The 11991-nt window shown below is 42.9% G+C and overlaps 1 protein-coding gene across 1 annotated transcript in view; it reads left to right on the top strand.

The window, feature by feature from the left end:
* The first annotated feature begins 905 nt into the window (after nt 1–905).
* Nucleotides 906–11991, top strand: part of grin3a (glutamate receptor, ionotropic, N-methyl-D-aspartate 3A) — a 41404-nt gene continuing 30318 nt past the window's right edge. The window contains exons 1-2 of the mRNA XM_076079822.1: nt 906–1655; nt 11149–11879. Coding sequence (XP_075935937.1) covers nt 906–1655; nt 11149–11879 — 1481 coding nt within the window. The remainder of the gene's footprint in view (nt 1656–11148; nt 11880–11991) is intronic.

Raw genomic sequence — 11991 nt, 5'->3', positions numbered from 1 at the left:
GTGCTGGATACATTAGTATGAGTACCCGTATTACCTTATAAATGTTAGATTGGTAAGGATATGTTGAGACTGAAACAGAAGTCTGTCCATCTATCCATCCATCCATCCATCCATCCATTCATGCCTTAATTTATTCATAATCCCCTGGACACTGTTGAAGGGGATGGGGTGGGGGTAAAGTGAGGACGGGGTTAAAATCCCATTGGAACGTGCGCAGTTAAGTCCGCGGTCTCGTGCCGGAGGTCTCGCTGGTACAAGTGTTGGTACAGAGGTTGACTCGAGCCAAGTAGCGCGCGCGCTCTGGAAAGCTTTTAGGGTGTTTACTGAAACAAGGGCAGAAAAAAAAAGCTGTTTTTTTTTTCTTTTTTTTCATCTCGAGTACCGGGACGAAGTGAATGTCGCTCCTGCGCTCTGGTGATAATGGGATCATTTTCCTTTGAAGACATCAAGCCATCAGATGTCTCCAGTGTTGGATTCCACTGTTTTGGAATGTGTTTGATGCGCATTAACCTTGCTTTTCGACATCTCTTCCTCTTGGCTTGGCTTCACATTATATCTGCCAATGGAATATGTGGAAACGTTACCGTTTGATTCCGCGACCTGTTCAGTAATCAAAAAGCTTGAATGATGAAAATCTTTTGAGATGAAAAAAAGCACTTTTGGGGATAATTTTTTGCTTGTGCGCGGCTCGTGCCTGATCGCGCGCCTCAGCAGCCTGTTGTCTGTGTCCGTGGAGAAACGCACAACTTTGCCGCGAGCTGGAGCCGGAGTTGGGGCTGCAGCGGCGGGTCTGAGCGCCGCACGAGGGCCACACGCAGGGGGCCAGGAGGGGGACCAACGGAGCGGCCCCGGTGTACCGCCATTCTGTGGTTGGACGGGGAATCCGGTGCAGCTGTGGAGCGCGGATGATGAAGACGGTGATGATGATGATGACGAATGGCCCGGCAGCTCGAGCAGGCACCGGGGTCTTATGTTTACTGCTGTGCGCTCTAGTCTTTCTCCCGCCGTGCGCTCACTCTCACCCTCAGCCGTGCCAGGTGCTGAAACGGATCGGCCACACGGTTCGGGTCGGGGCTCTGCACGTTCAGCCTCGCTTGCTCTCCACCTCCACCGGCAGCGGTTCTGAGGACTGGGACAACGATCGAGGTTTTATTGGGAGCGGGGAGCGGATGGAGTTGGAAAAGCAGGTTAAAACAAGTGCCGGCGCGCCTGGATACGGAAGCCTCAGGACCAGAGGCACCGTTAACAACCAGCGGGGAGCCAGCAGGAGTAAGAGCCAGGCACGGCAGCGGGAGGAGAACACCTCGAGGGAGAACCGCGTGTTCGCACCCCGAGACTCGGTCCTGCTCGCGGTCGAGGCTCTCAACCGGGTCGGGCTGCTGCCATACAATTTATCCTTGGAGCTTGTCATGGCCGTTGGGTCCGGACTCGGGGAGCTGCCCGCGTTCTCCACCTCATCTGCGGGCAGCCCCGAGAGCGAAGACCCGCTGTCCTTCGTGGAGAGCGTGTGTCACACCGTGGTGGTGCAGGGGGTTTCCGCCATGATCTCCTTTCCACGGAACCGGGACGAGTTCGTCAAATTGGAGTTCGTCTCGCTTGCGCTTCAGGTGCCAGTAGTCAGCGTTGTGCAGAGGGAGTTTACGCGCAACAGTGAGGTAAAAAAAAAAAGAAGTTATTCCTACATTACATCTCAACTGCTGTTAACTGTTGATTACTGCACTTCGGCATACAGCTGCGGTGGCTGTTGCAGATGTTATGTAAAATAACGCATTGACTGGGACAAGTCAGTGGTTTCCAACAACCTATATGAGCACAAAGCACTTTGATTTATACCTTTATTTCAGTTTTAAGACGTGAATAAATGTGGATTCATGTGTCCCACGTCTACCCAGAGAGAAACACTTCCTCCTCCTGCTGCTGGTCTTTTTCCTCTTCTCCTCCTCCTACTGTGTATTAGGTATTGTTTCAGATGAATGACATCACATTTTCTTCTCTTTTCTTGTTCAGTATTGATTTCACCTCTCTTGGTAAAATGGCCAGCATTAAGTGAAATTGTTGACCCAACTTGTGATATAAACCAATGTTCTTGATCTCCACATAAAGCATAATTAGTGAGTCTGACAAAAGCTGCAGTTGCTGAAAACTGGGACCAAATTAACGAGCTTGGAGAGGGAGAGCACAGCAGGCTCTGTCCATGGTGCTGAAATCTACACATAAGAAAAAGCAGAGGGAGTGTCTTTTCAGAAAATTAGGAGAGTGCATTCTTTCTTATTTAATAAATAAGGTTTCCAGTAAAAAAAAAAAAAAAAAAAATGATTGAAGGCTGCGTGCACCCAGCAGCACATGCCCTGAGGTATGAATGCACAAACAAACACTTTGCTGGAATTCAGCAGAAATTCATCACCACACAGAGACGCAGACAGATACAGAGACAAAGAGAGAGAGAGAGAGAGAGAGAGAGAGAGAGAGAGAGAGAGCACAACAGTAAAGTGGAGGAGAATAACTTATTTGGAATAGCAACGCTAACCTCAAGTTCTACTTACATCTACAGCATTGCTCTGCTTCGTTACCTTACAACAACAACAAGCAATGATAATCCCTTTATTAATTCATACATCATTTTCAGAATCACCTGTCATAATCATGCATTATGTTGAGATGTGATCAGATGGCTACGTCAGATGTCCCACACTGCTGAAGTGTTGAAGGCATTTCACTGCTTTTACAATAAAATCAGCATTACTCTTCTCCACCTGATATCTCAATGAATTCCTCAGCAAGATTATGTATGCACAGTTCTTTTAACCAAACAATATACCCAATTGGCAGGAAAACATCATTATACGACCTTGTGCATTCAAATATACAAGTGCTGCATCCTACGCATAGCAAGTTACCGCACCATGTGCAGTGATTGTAGCAGCTGCAGAAGTTGCTTGTTTAAAACCTCTCATCCACCCAAAATCATCAACTCAATCTGAGAAATAATTGATTGAGCTTTCATCTTAGAATGATTTTGGTGTGTAAACAAAGCTGCAACATTTTTGAGATATGTGGAGTTTGTAGGTAAAAGTGCCGACCAAAAGTATCCATGTAACTGTTCCAAAATGACATAACATTTTCAGCTCTTTCCCCCATCTAAGGTTAATGTTCAGCAACTACAACTACTCTGGTTTAGGTTTGGGAAAGGATCGCCTTCACGTTTGATGGAAATCGACCACGACGGTTCGTGAAGCTATTGTGCCAAATACTCTGATGATTATCTGTAGAGTTCGCAGCTGGAATGAGAGTGAGAGAAAATTAGCTGAAAGTGTAAACACTCTAAATGAATCACTGGGATGGTTGATCAATAAGCTTTCTCTGGAATAGACACCTGCCGAGTGTGTGTGTGCGCATGTGTCTGTGTGGGGGTGTATTTGTTTGTGTGTGCAGGTAAAAATCTCTCTCACAATTACAGACAGTCACAGACACAAAATGATTTAATGTTACTTTACACCGTAAACCTATTTAATTAGGTGGCACCAACAGGGCAGTTATTGCATATCAATGAGCAGTAAGAGTGTGTGTGTGTGTGTTTACTTTCCAAGCACAAACTTCCTGGGAGGGGTAAAGATCATCATTGTTTTTTCTTTTTTTCTTTAGCACAAATACACACACACACACACACACACTACTTCAGCTCAGTAGGTGGCAAGTGTCCCAGAACCCTTCAGTCTAACTAATGGTTCGAATGTGTGTGTGTGTGTGTGTGTGTGTGTGTGTGTGCGTTTCCAGGGTATTATCTAATTCCCTGCTCTGTGCACAAGGAAGCATTACACTGTTAGCAGTAATCAGGTGTTTAAAGTCCAAACTGGTTTTTAGATGCAAAATAGCAGGTATAGATATAGCACACAAACCAACAGATACAGATTGATTATTTGATGGATAAATAGACGTATGGTTGGATAAAAATGTACTTGCCAATAAATAAGCAAACAGACAGATTGTTCAGAACTCGTGTGTGGCTTTTGGAGAGATGGCTTTAATCCCTTTCTGAATCAATCTAGTTTTGCCATTAATACCCAATTGGAGGCTGACAGCAATTTCTCCGAAACAGTTTTGAAATTGGGAAAACTATTTGAATGTCTTGAGAGGACCTCATTGGTGTTTGTTTGGTGACATTGTCTTGCCATTGCCTTGTGTTCTGCTCCTTAAGCTTTAGGTTCAACAAAGTTCCCTGTTCAAAAGTTTATAATATATTGAACCTGTGAGCAACCCTTGACACAGTATGCCGGTCACATTGTTATGTAAGTGTCGAAATGACGAGGTCGCATGAGAATATGGAGGTTATGGACCAAAATATAAAGTGCAGCTGAGCGCAAAGGGACTAGGTGGGTTGGGAGTAGGTGGTGAGAGGCTTTGGAAGCAGCAAAGGGTTGAAAATTTTGCATATTAAAAGAGCAGGGACTGAGAAACTCCCTGGGAAAGACCAGTTGTCTCTGATAAGAGGACCTAGTTTCCAAGTGGAAATCCATGCCACGCTGGCCCACAACCCTAGAGCTTTTGTGAAGTTAAGATACAGCATCTTCATTGACAACTTGAAGCATATTGGCAAATGTTGGTTGCTGCCTAATCTAATTATGTACAAATGTATGCTCTTTGCATTAAAAATAAAAATGTTGCAGAAAAATGTTGCAGATATTCCCATTATGTCGAAGGGCATATGTACAGAATGTTTTGACATTGGTAAAAAAAAAAAACACACAGTGGACGTTAATGCAGTGCTCAAACAGAAAGGTCTTTGAGAAGCAAGGGTACAGTAGACCGAAGATCAGTCATAAAAAGCAAGGTCTAATTACCGCGAGGAATACACAAGGAAAGACGGCTGAAAAGCTTGACAAGGAAGTACAAAGACAAACTGGCAAGAGACAAAGAGATTAAATATCACAGGGAAGGAAGAACAATAGCGAGGGACAGGTGACAGTAGGGCTAACGAGAGAACAATCAGGGCGGGGCAGACAATCACGCAGGTGGGAAAGAACACAAAGGGATGAATCGAGGTTGTCTGCAACGAAAGAGGTGAGTATTAAAATAAAACAGTGACAAATTTACCAAGAACGAGCAGAACGTGAAACAAAGGAAAAGATAACCCAGGAGCCTGGCATGTTATGACACATGTGGAATGAGTGTTGATGATATGGTATGGCAATTATTAGGGCTGTATTTAGTGGTGCTGTACATGGCTGCGTTGGTTTTAACAGTTGTAGCCAGAAACTACATTAGAATCGTGTTTTTAGCAGGGCAGAGTTGAAGAAGTGTAAATATGTCGCTGGCGTTTGAAGAACTTCTTCATCGTTAGTAATCACAGTTAGTAATACTGTCTCACAATTGGGTCATATTGAGTGCCATCAAGCTGAATTTGTCAATAGGCTAGTTTGAGACGAGCCAGTCCTGCGCATAATCGATCACCGGCGATCGCCGCACAATGCATGCTGGTTAGATTTGTGTTTGACTTGATCCCGCCTTGCTCTGGTCAACGATAACCTCACGAGAGCGAGGCGGGCGCAGTTTTTAGAGCCAAGCGCCGCAGTTGCTTTTCACCAACTGCATGACCCAAGGCATGATGGGAAACGCCTGGCTGTCGCCAGATCAGAGAGCTGACTCTTAGATTTGACAACAAACACCACGTTTTGCAGAAAATCCTAATTTTCTCTGTAATTGTGATATTCAACGCTCCATTGTTGGCTATTCGTCTCATGTTGAACAACAAAGGTTTAATCTAAAAACATACCTTGTGGGATTGATGATAATAACGCTCATTTATACAACTCAACGAGCAGCAAAGTGTTTTAAAGACAGCCATGAAAAGAACAAAGGATAGAATACAATGCAGATACAGGCACATTTCCACATAAATATATATTTACAAACGCACATCAATAAATCCGAATGAGGTTTGTAAACTACAGGTAGCCTACAGATATGATCTAACAGGATGTACCTGTTTCTGTGACTTCCTGGTTATTCTTTGAAGGCGGCTGAAAACTGTCCGACTTGACCGCAGTTTTTTGTCAACGCCCCCTGCTGCTGCCGCCTACTCTCGTCCACTTTCCAGGCGAGGCGCAGCTCATCTCGAAAGAGCACAATTAGCACTTTAATATGTGAGCTCCAAATCACTGATAAAAATGAACAACAACCACACATTTAAACTAATGTGAACATGTGAAATGCAGTTTTGGAGCAACGACAAGCGACAAGACCGCCGGTCAAGTCCTGTTTTAGTTTGACCCATACAGCACCCCTCCCACAAAAGCTGGGTATTGTTTAAATCACAATGCCAGTACTATTACCAGTACACCTAACGGAGTACCGATTCCAATAGAGTCAGTTATCAGATTGGGCTGGTTTCCACCCGAATGTGCTACTTTTCATTAAGTTAGGCTGGGAAAGATAGCCTTGGGCTGGTGGATGAAATTTGGTTGATATGAGTTGTATTCAATCCTCGCTTGCGATAACAGAGGACCTTCTTACCTTGACTTTATCATTACTGACATTGACATGGGAATTTGTGTATTTGGTTGTCGTACTTCACTCTTTGTGGGTTGAAATAGCCTACTCGTCTTGCAGATATTTAGCTTAGTATGCTTATGATGTGTTTTCGCATGTAATGGTTTTACAATTTTACACGTGTTTCTGGCAAGTTTATGATTTGGACTGGTCTCTATTTTATTGGGTGGGTTTTAAGTTGTGATTGGGCTGGAAACTGGCAATATGACCTGGCAACACTGAATGAAGAACTTCGTTTCAATACCCATCATGTGAATGGATGTTTGTCCCTCTGTGTGCATGCCTGCATTAAGACGCCGGGAGCCACTGCCCCAGCGCCGGTATTTGACTTCCTTATTGTGTCCAAAAATAAGTGAAGTAAAAGGCTATTTCAAGGTCATTTTGTTTAACCTCTGTCTTTCGGGTTGTGTAGCTGTGTTAGTCTCCACAAGCTTCAAATACCCACAGTGAGTTTAGGCTAAGGGGCAGTGGTGATGGAATGGTGATAGTAATAACTCAGAGATGGTTTTTGGAATGCATACTTTTACTGAGAAAATAAAGTAAATATCACACCCATGTGAGCCTGAGATTGTCTTTTCAATTAGATGCAGGTAAATTAATTTGTAGATTATGCTGATTAGGATATTGGAGTAATTATATCCTGACAATCTATCAAGGAAGATGAATGATAGGGCTTTGGTGACTATGAGGAGAGTTAATGGAGGTTGTTATTGTTCCATCATAAATAACACTGGCAGTGACACAAGGAGGCCAGTAGGATGAAAGGCTAAGAGCCATGGGTAGGTCTATGGAGTTAGGGGTCGGGCCGTAGGGAAGTTTTGCTGTGAAATCAACAATGTTGACAATAGTTGTTTTTTCAAAACACAGTTGCAACATATTGTTTTCTGCTAAAACAACACTTTGTTGAAATTATTGCAAGACGGGACAATTTTGTTTTTGTTAACTTCTGTGATCTTGTTAAAAAAAAAAAAAAAAACAGTCCCAGAAACCTAGAATCAGTTTTCACACTTTCCCCACAATGAATCATCTAATCAAAGAAAGATCAATACCAAGCCATTACTAGTTTATTTGATTTGTCTACTGGCTCGAGATTTTGCCAGTCCCTGCAGTTTTACCAAAAAGCTAGGCTTGCGAGTTTCTTCACATAAACAAATAACAGCAAATGTATGTTTGGACAAAAAAAAACAGATTTCTGAAGAGAGAAGAGTGATGAAAGAGAGCAGAGTGACAACAAAGCTGGGATTTCCCAGTTCGTCAAAAGCAGCAGATCTCTGTATTTATGTAAGAGAGCAGGCAGCCGCACATCCGGGCAAATTCCTGCCTGTTTATTTACATGAGGAACAAAGAGGGGGTTACAGATTTATGGTGATCACAGTGCAGACGTGCCACAGCTGAGAATAAATCCTCAAATCCTCCTTGGGGATGAGAGGAGGTGAGAGTCTGATGCCCTGTGGGCTGAATTACCATTTATTTCCGAGACTTCTAGAACTGCAGCAATAATACTTCTATGTACATGCTATAAGTGGAGGAACAATGCTTACCTTATTTGCATGCCCATTGGGTGATGTGATTAATGAAATGAGTGAAATTAACCAATAGATTAATCTAATGGGCTTTTAGTGCAAAGCTTGTGGAAAAGTTGTAAAGTCAATTAAACAGAGAAGCTGAGGGCGTTTTTGAGTGTGTGTAGTTCTGCGTGTGTGAGTGCAAGACATATTGATTGCCTGGGTGACTGGTATGTTGGGTACAGTATATGCCAAGGTACACTGAAGCAGATCTGGCAGCCCAGTATTACAGGGGTGACTGTGTCAACTTTTAAATGTATCAGCTCTGATCTTCTGGCTCACAATAATCCTGTAAGTGCAATGCACTGCATGTGTAGAGTGCAGTAGGTTTGTACTGGTCTGATCATAATGGCACTGAGGGAGCCAGTGGACCCATTCGGTGGTTTTGCCTGCAGCCTATTAGTTACAAATCATACATATTTATCATATTGTATTACTGTCAACAATGTTCTATAGCATACAATATGTTTCAGAATAAAATGTCCAACCTTTCAGAAAGCATTTTTAGTTTAGTTTAGTTTAGTGAGGTATGAAAATGAGTGCTTGGCTTGGTTTAGTCAGGTGTATTTAACAATTGTTTCTGGACACCTGATGAATCTGAGTCCAAAATTCCCACATGGCTGTGCTCAGAAGGATGACTACAGAAGCTGTGCTGTTCAAAGTCACGTTCAGTAACATTTGATCACGTCCTGTCATTTAAAAATGATTAGTGGGCTATGAGCTGTTTGATTAATAAAAAATTGTCTTTCATCAAAGCAGGAACATTAGCCCACAATCAACATTGCAATGTTTATGGATAGGGATTCAGTGAACTGAGAGAAGCGTATTTCCACCAACAAAGCATCCCCTTACCGGGATGAATATAGTATAATAAAAAAATATTTTTTTCAAAAAAGTATGCTGATAAATTACTGTAATTTGCGGCTATGGTTACCTGTTAATTTACATGGAAAGGATGAACATTCAACTGTATGTTACAGTTATTATGAAATATTGTAAGATACAGTTGTGAATCCACAGTAAATTTACAGCAATTCATTACAATATTTTGGTCAAACAACAGGTTTTGCACTGCAGGGGCTTGGGCAGGCGCACTGATCGCTTGCGTTGCTGGACATTCCTAGGAGGACACTCAAAAAATGAATAAAAACTCTTCGAAAGATATCTTACAATAGATTTATACTCTTGGATTGATTATTGTATTCGTGATGTAACTTAAACTTGAGAGCAGCTATTGCCTCATAGAAACACAGTTGACAGCACGTACATGTGTGTCACAGTTTACCATGGTGATTGGGGCAAATTACATACCTTTGGAAATGACGGGAGCTATCGCACCTTTGTATTTGAGATACATCTCAAATGTATCGCTATCACTTGCATCATTTCTGTATTTGAGATATATACCTTTGTTTGAGATACATACCTTTGGTACATACCTCTGTATTTGAGACACGTACGTCTGTATTTGAGATAAATACCTTTGGAAATGATCAGAGATATCGCTCATTCACCATTCCCGATCAGGCCATGTATTTTTTGCGCAGGTGTTGGCAACGCTGTGGGACGAGAAGCGCTGCAAACTTTTGTACGGAAGATGGAGAATAAGAAGATGATGATTATTATTAAGCCCGCAGGATTACAGTCAGTGTGCTGTGCATAAGGCTGTTTTACAGCCTTTGTGCCACACTGAATGAAGGTAATGGAATCTTTCCTGAAGGATTATCTAAAACCAACTGTAGCCCTGAAGGTGGGAAATCAATCTATAAAGGTTATATAGTGTGGAAAATGTTCAGCTGCAATGTAGAGAAAATAACTTGATGTAATTCTGCCTGTATGGTCCTTAAACGGGATCTATTGTTGTTCTCTTCTGAAGCCTGAACTGGCCAATTTAAAACAATACTGACAGAAAGCCCATTTCCCAAACTACAAGACAAGCAAGCACTCAGCCTCTTACGTAGTATAGGTGGGATCCATTTTTATTTCAGAAACCCAATAATGAAAAAATACTACTTTCTATATTTGGTGAAGATACTACAGAAATGTATTTTGAAAATAAACAGAGCATAATCAAGCCTCTGATTTTTGTATATTTCTTGAGCATTTAGCATTTATTAGGTGGGTGGTTTTCATCACCACTAGGAGACCACACTTTTATCATTACTGGTCCAGGTGGAAACCACACACCATTGCTGTGCTCTACCCATTGATCTGTCCAGACATCATCAATCAACTGATGAATTCATGAATTGCAAAGCAGAGTTGGGAATTATATCACACGGAGCTGACCAAGCATAGTATGTGAAAGGCCCAGTTGAGTTTCTTCAACTTTCTTCAAATGCTCTTGAGATAGATGTTGTGTATTTCTTATGATGTGAATAATGATATTCATGGGAGCAGGTAAGTGGAGGCTGAAATCCATTATATCCCACTGAATGTATTTGTTCTCGAGGAGAAAATTGAATTCTTTGACAGAAAGTAACTGCTGTTGGATTTATGACCTTTCTGTCTTTCTTTCTTTACCTTTTTCTTCTATTCTCCGCTCTACTGAATCTGTTTCTCCTTCCTGGTGCCCCATAAAATCGTCCCCCCCCATCTTCCTTAATGTTGCACCGAACCTCCTCCTGCACAATCCTTCCATTGTCCTTGTTTTGCCTTTTCTCCATTTCATTTGTATCTTTCTCCTTTCTCGCAATCTACCCTTTATTCCAAAAAACATCCTATAATGTCTTTCCCCTATCTCTCTGCCCTCTATGAAATCCAACTGACCCTCACCAATCCTTTGTCCCCCCATCACTACGTGTTAATCTTCCATCACCCTTACATTTCCATTCCCTTTATTTTTCCCTGTTTATTTTTACAACGGCCCCTCGTCTGTATCCCATCTCTCCAATCCAATATGCCTGATATCTTTACCATTCATTTTTCCATTTCTTAAATGTTACTCACCCTCTCCCCTTGTACGTTCATTCCCTTTTTTTCCCTTTCCCAAATCACTTGCCCATTCACCCATTACCCTTTTTCAATCTCCCCACAGAATCCTCTCCATTTCCAACTGGCGATGCGGACCGTGGAGGCCCCACCATCCCGGCTCCTCTCTACCCTGCTGATGATGAACGGCTGGTGGGATATCAGTATTTTGCTCTGTCAGGATTGGGACATTAGCGACTTCCTCCTCCTCATCAACAACAGCACTCGCTTCCACTTGGGCACTCTTGTCAATCTGACAACTACCGCTTCAACCTTGTCATCGGTCTCATCTTCATCAGGAGTGGCATCAGATTTGGCTACAGGAGCTGAGGCGTCTTCATCGTCTTTGCCTTATTTCTCCCCCGCTGCCTCATCATCTGCTTCTTCGTCCACTTCCTCCTCCAAATTAGACCAGCAACAAGCTCTCATGCGGCAGCTGGAGGCCTTGAGAGAACCTTCATCCACAAAGAGTGTGGTGACATTTGGGTGCGAGATCCGTGAAGTGCGGCGTCTGTGGACGCTGGCCAGTCGGATGACGCTCCCAGAGTTTCACTGGGTGTTGGGGGACAGCCAAAATGTGGCCGAGCTGAGAACAGAAGGGCTGCCACTGGGGCTACTGGCACATGGGGTCATGGAGGCCCCTTCTCTGGATCACTTCGTACACGACTCATTGGAGCTAATCGCGCGGGCTGTGGGCAGTGCAGCCAAAGAGAATCCTGCTCTAGCACTCATACCTGGGACTACTAACTGTATGGATATACAACAGAGCAACAGCAGCTCAGGGGAGTACTTGTCAAGGTAAGGAATCATGTGGATACTTAAGTCACATTTGCACCTACACATTCACATAAAATCAAATGCAATGACCACAAACTCTGAGAATGCATGTTGTTGTCAATGATTGATGATT

Source organism: Anarhichas minor, unplaced genomic scaffold (genome assembly GCF_050575085.1).
Source record: "Anarhichas minor isolate MPS153535 unplaced genomic scaffold, ASM5057508v1 ptg000073l, whole genome shotgun sequence".
NCBI classification, from domain to species: Eukaryota; Metazoa; Chordata; class Actinopteri; order Perciformes; family Anarhichadidae; genus Anarhichas; species Anarhichas minor.
This window is presented reverse-complemented; position numbering and strand designations above follow the sequence as displayed.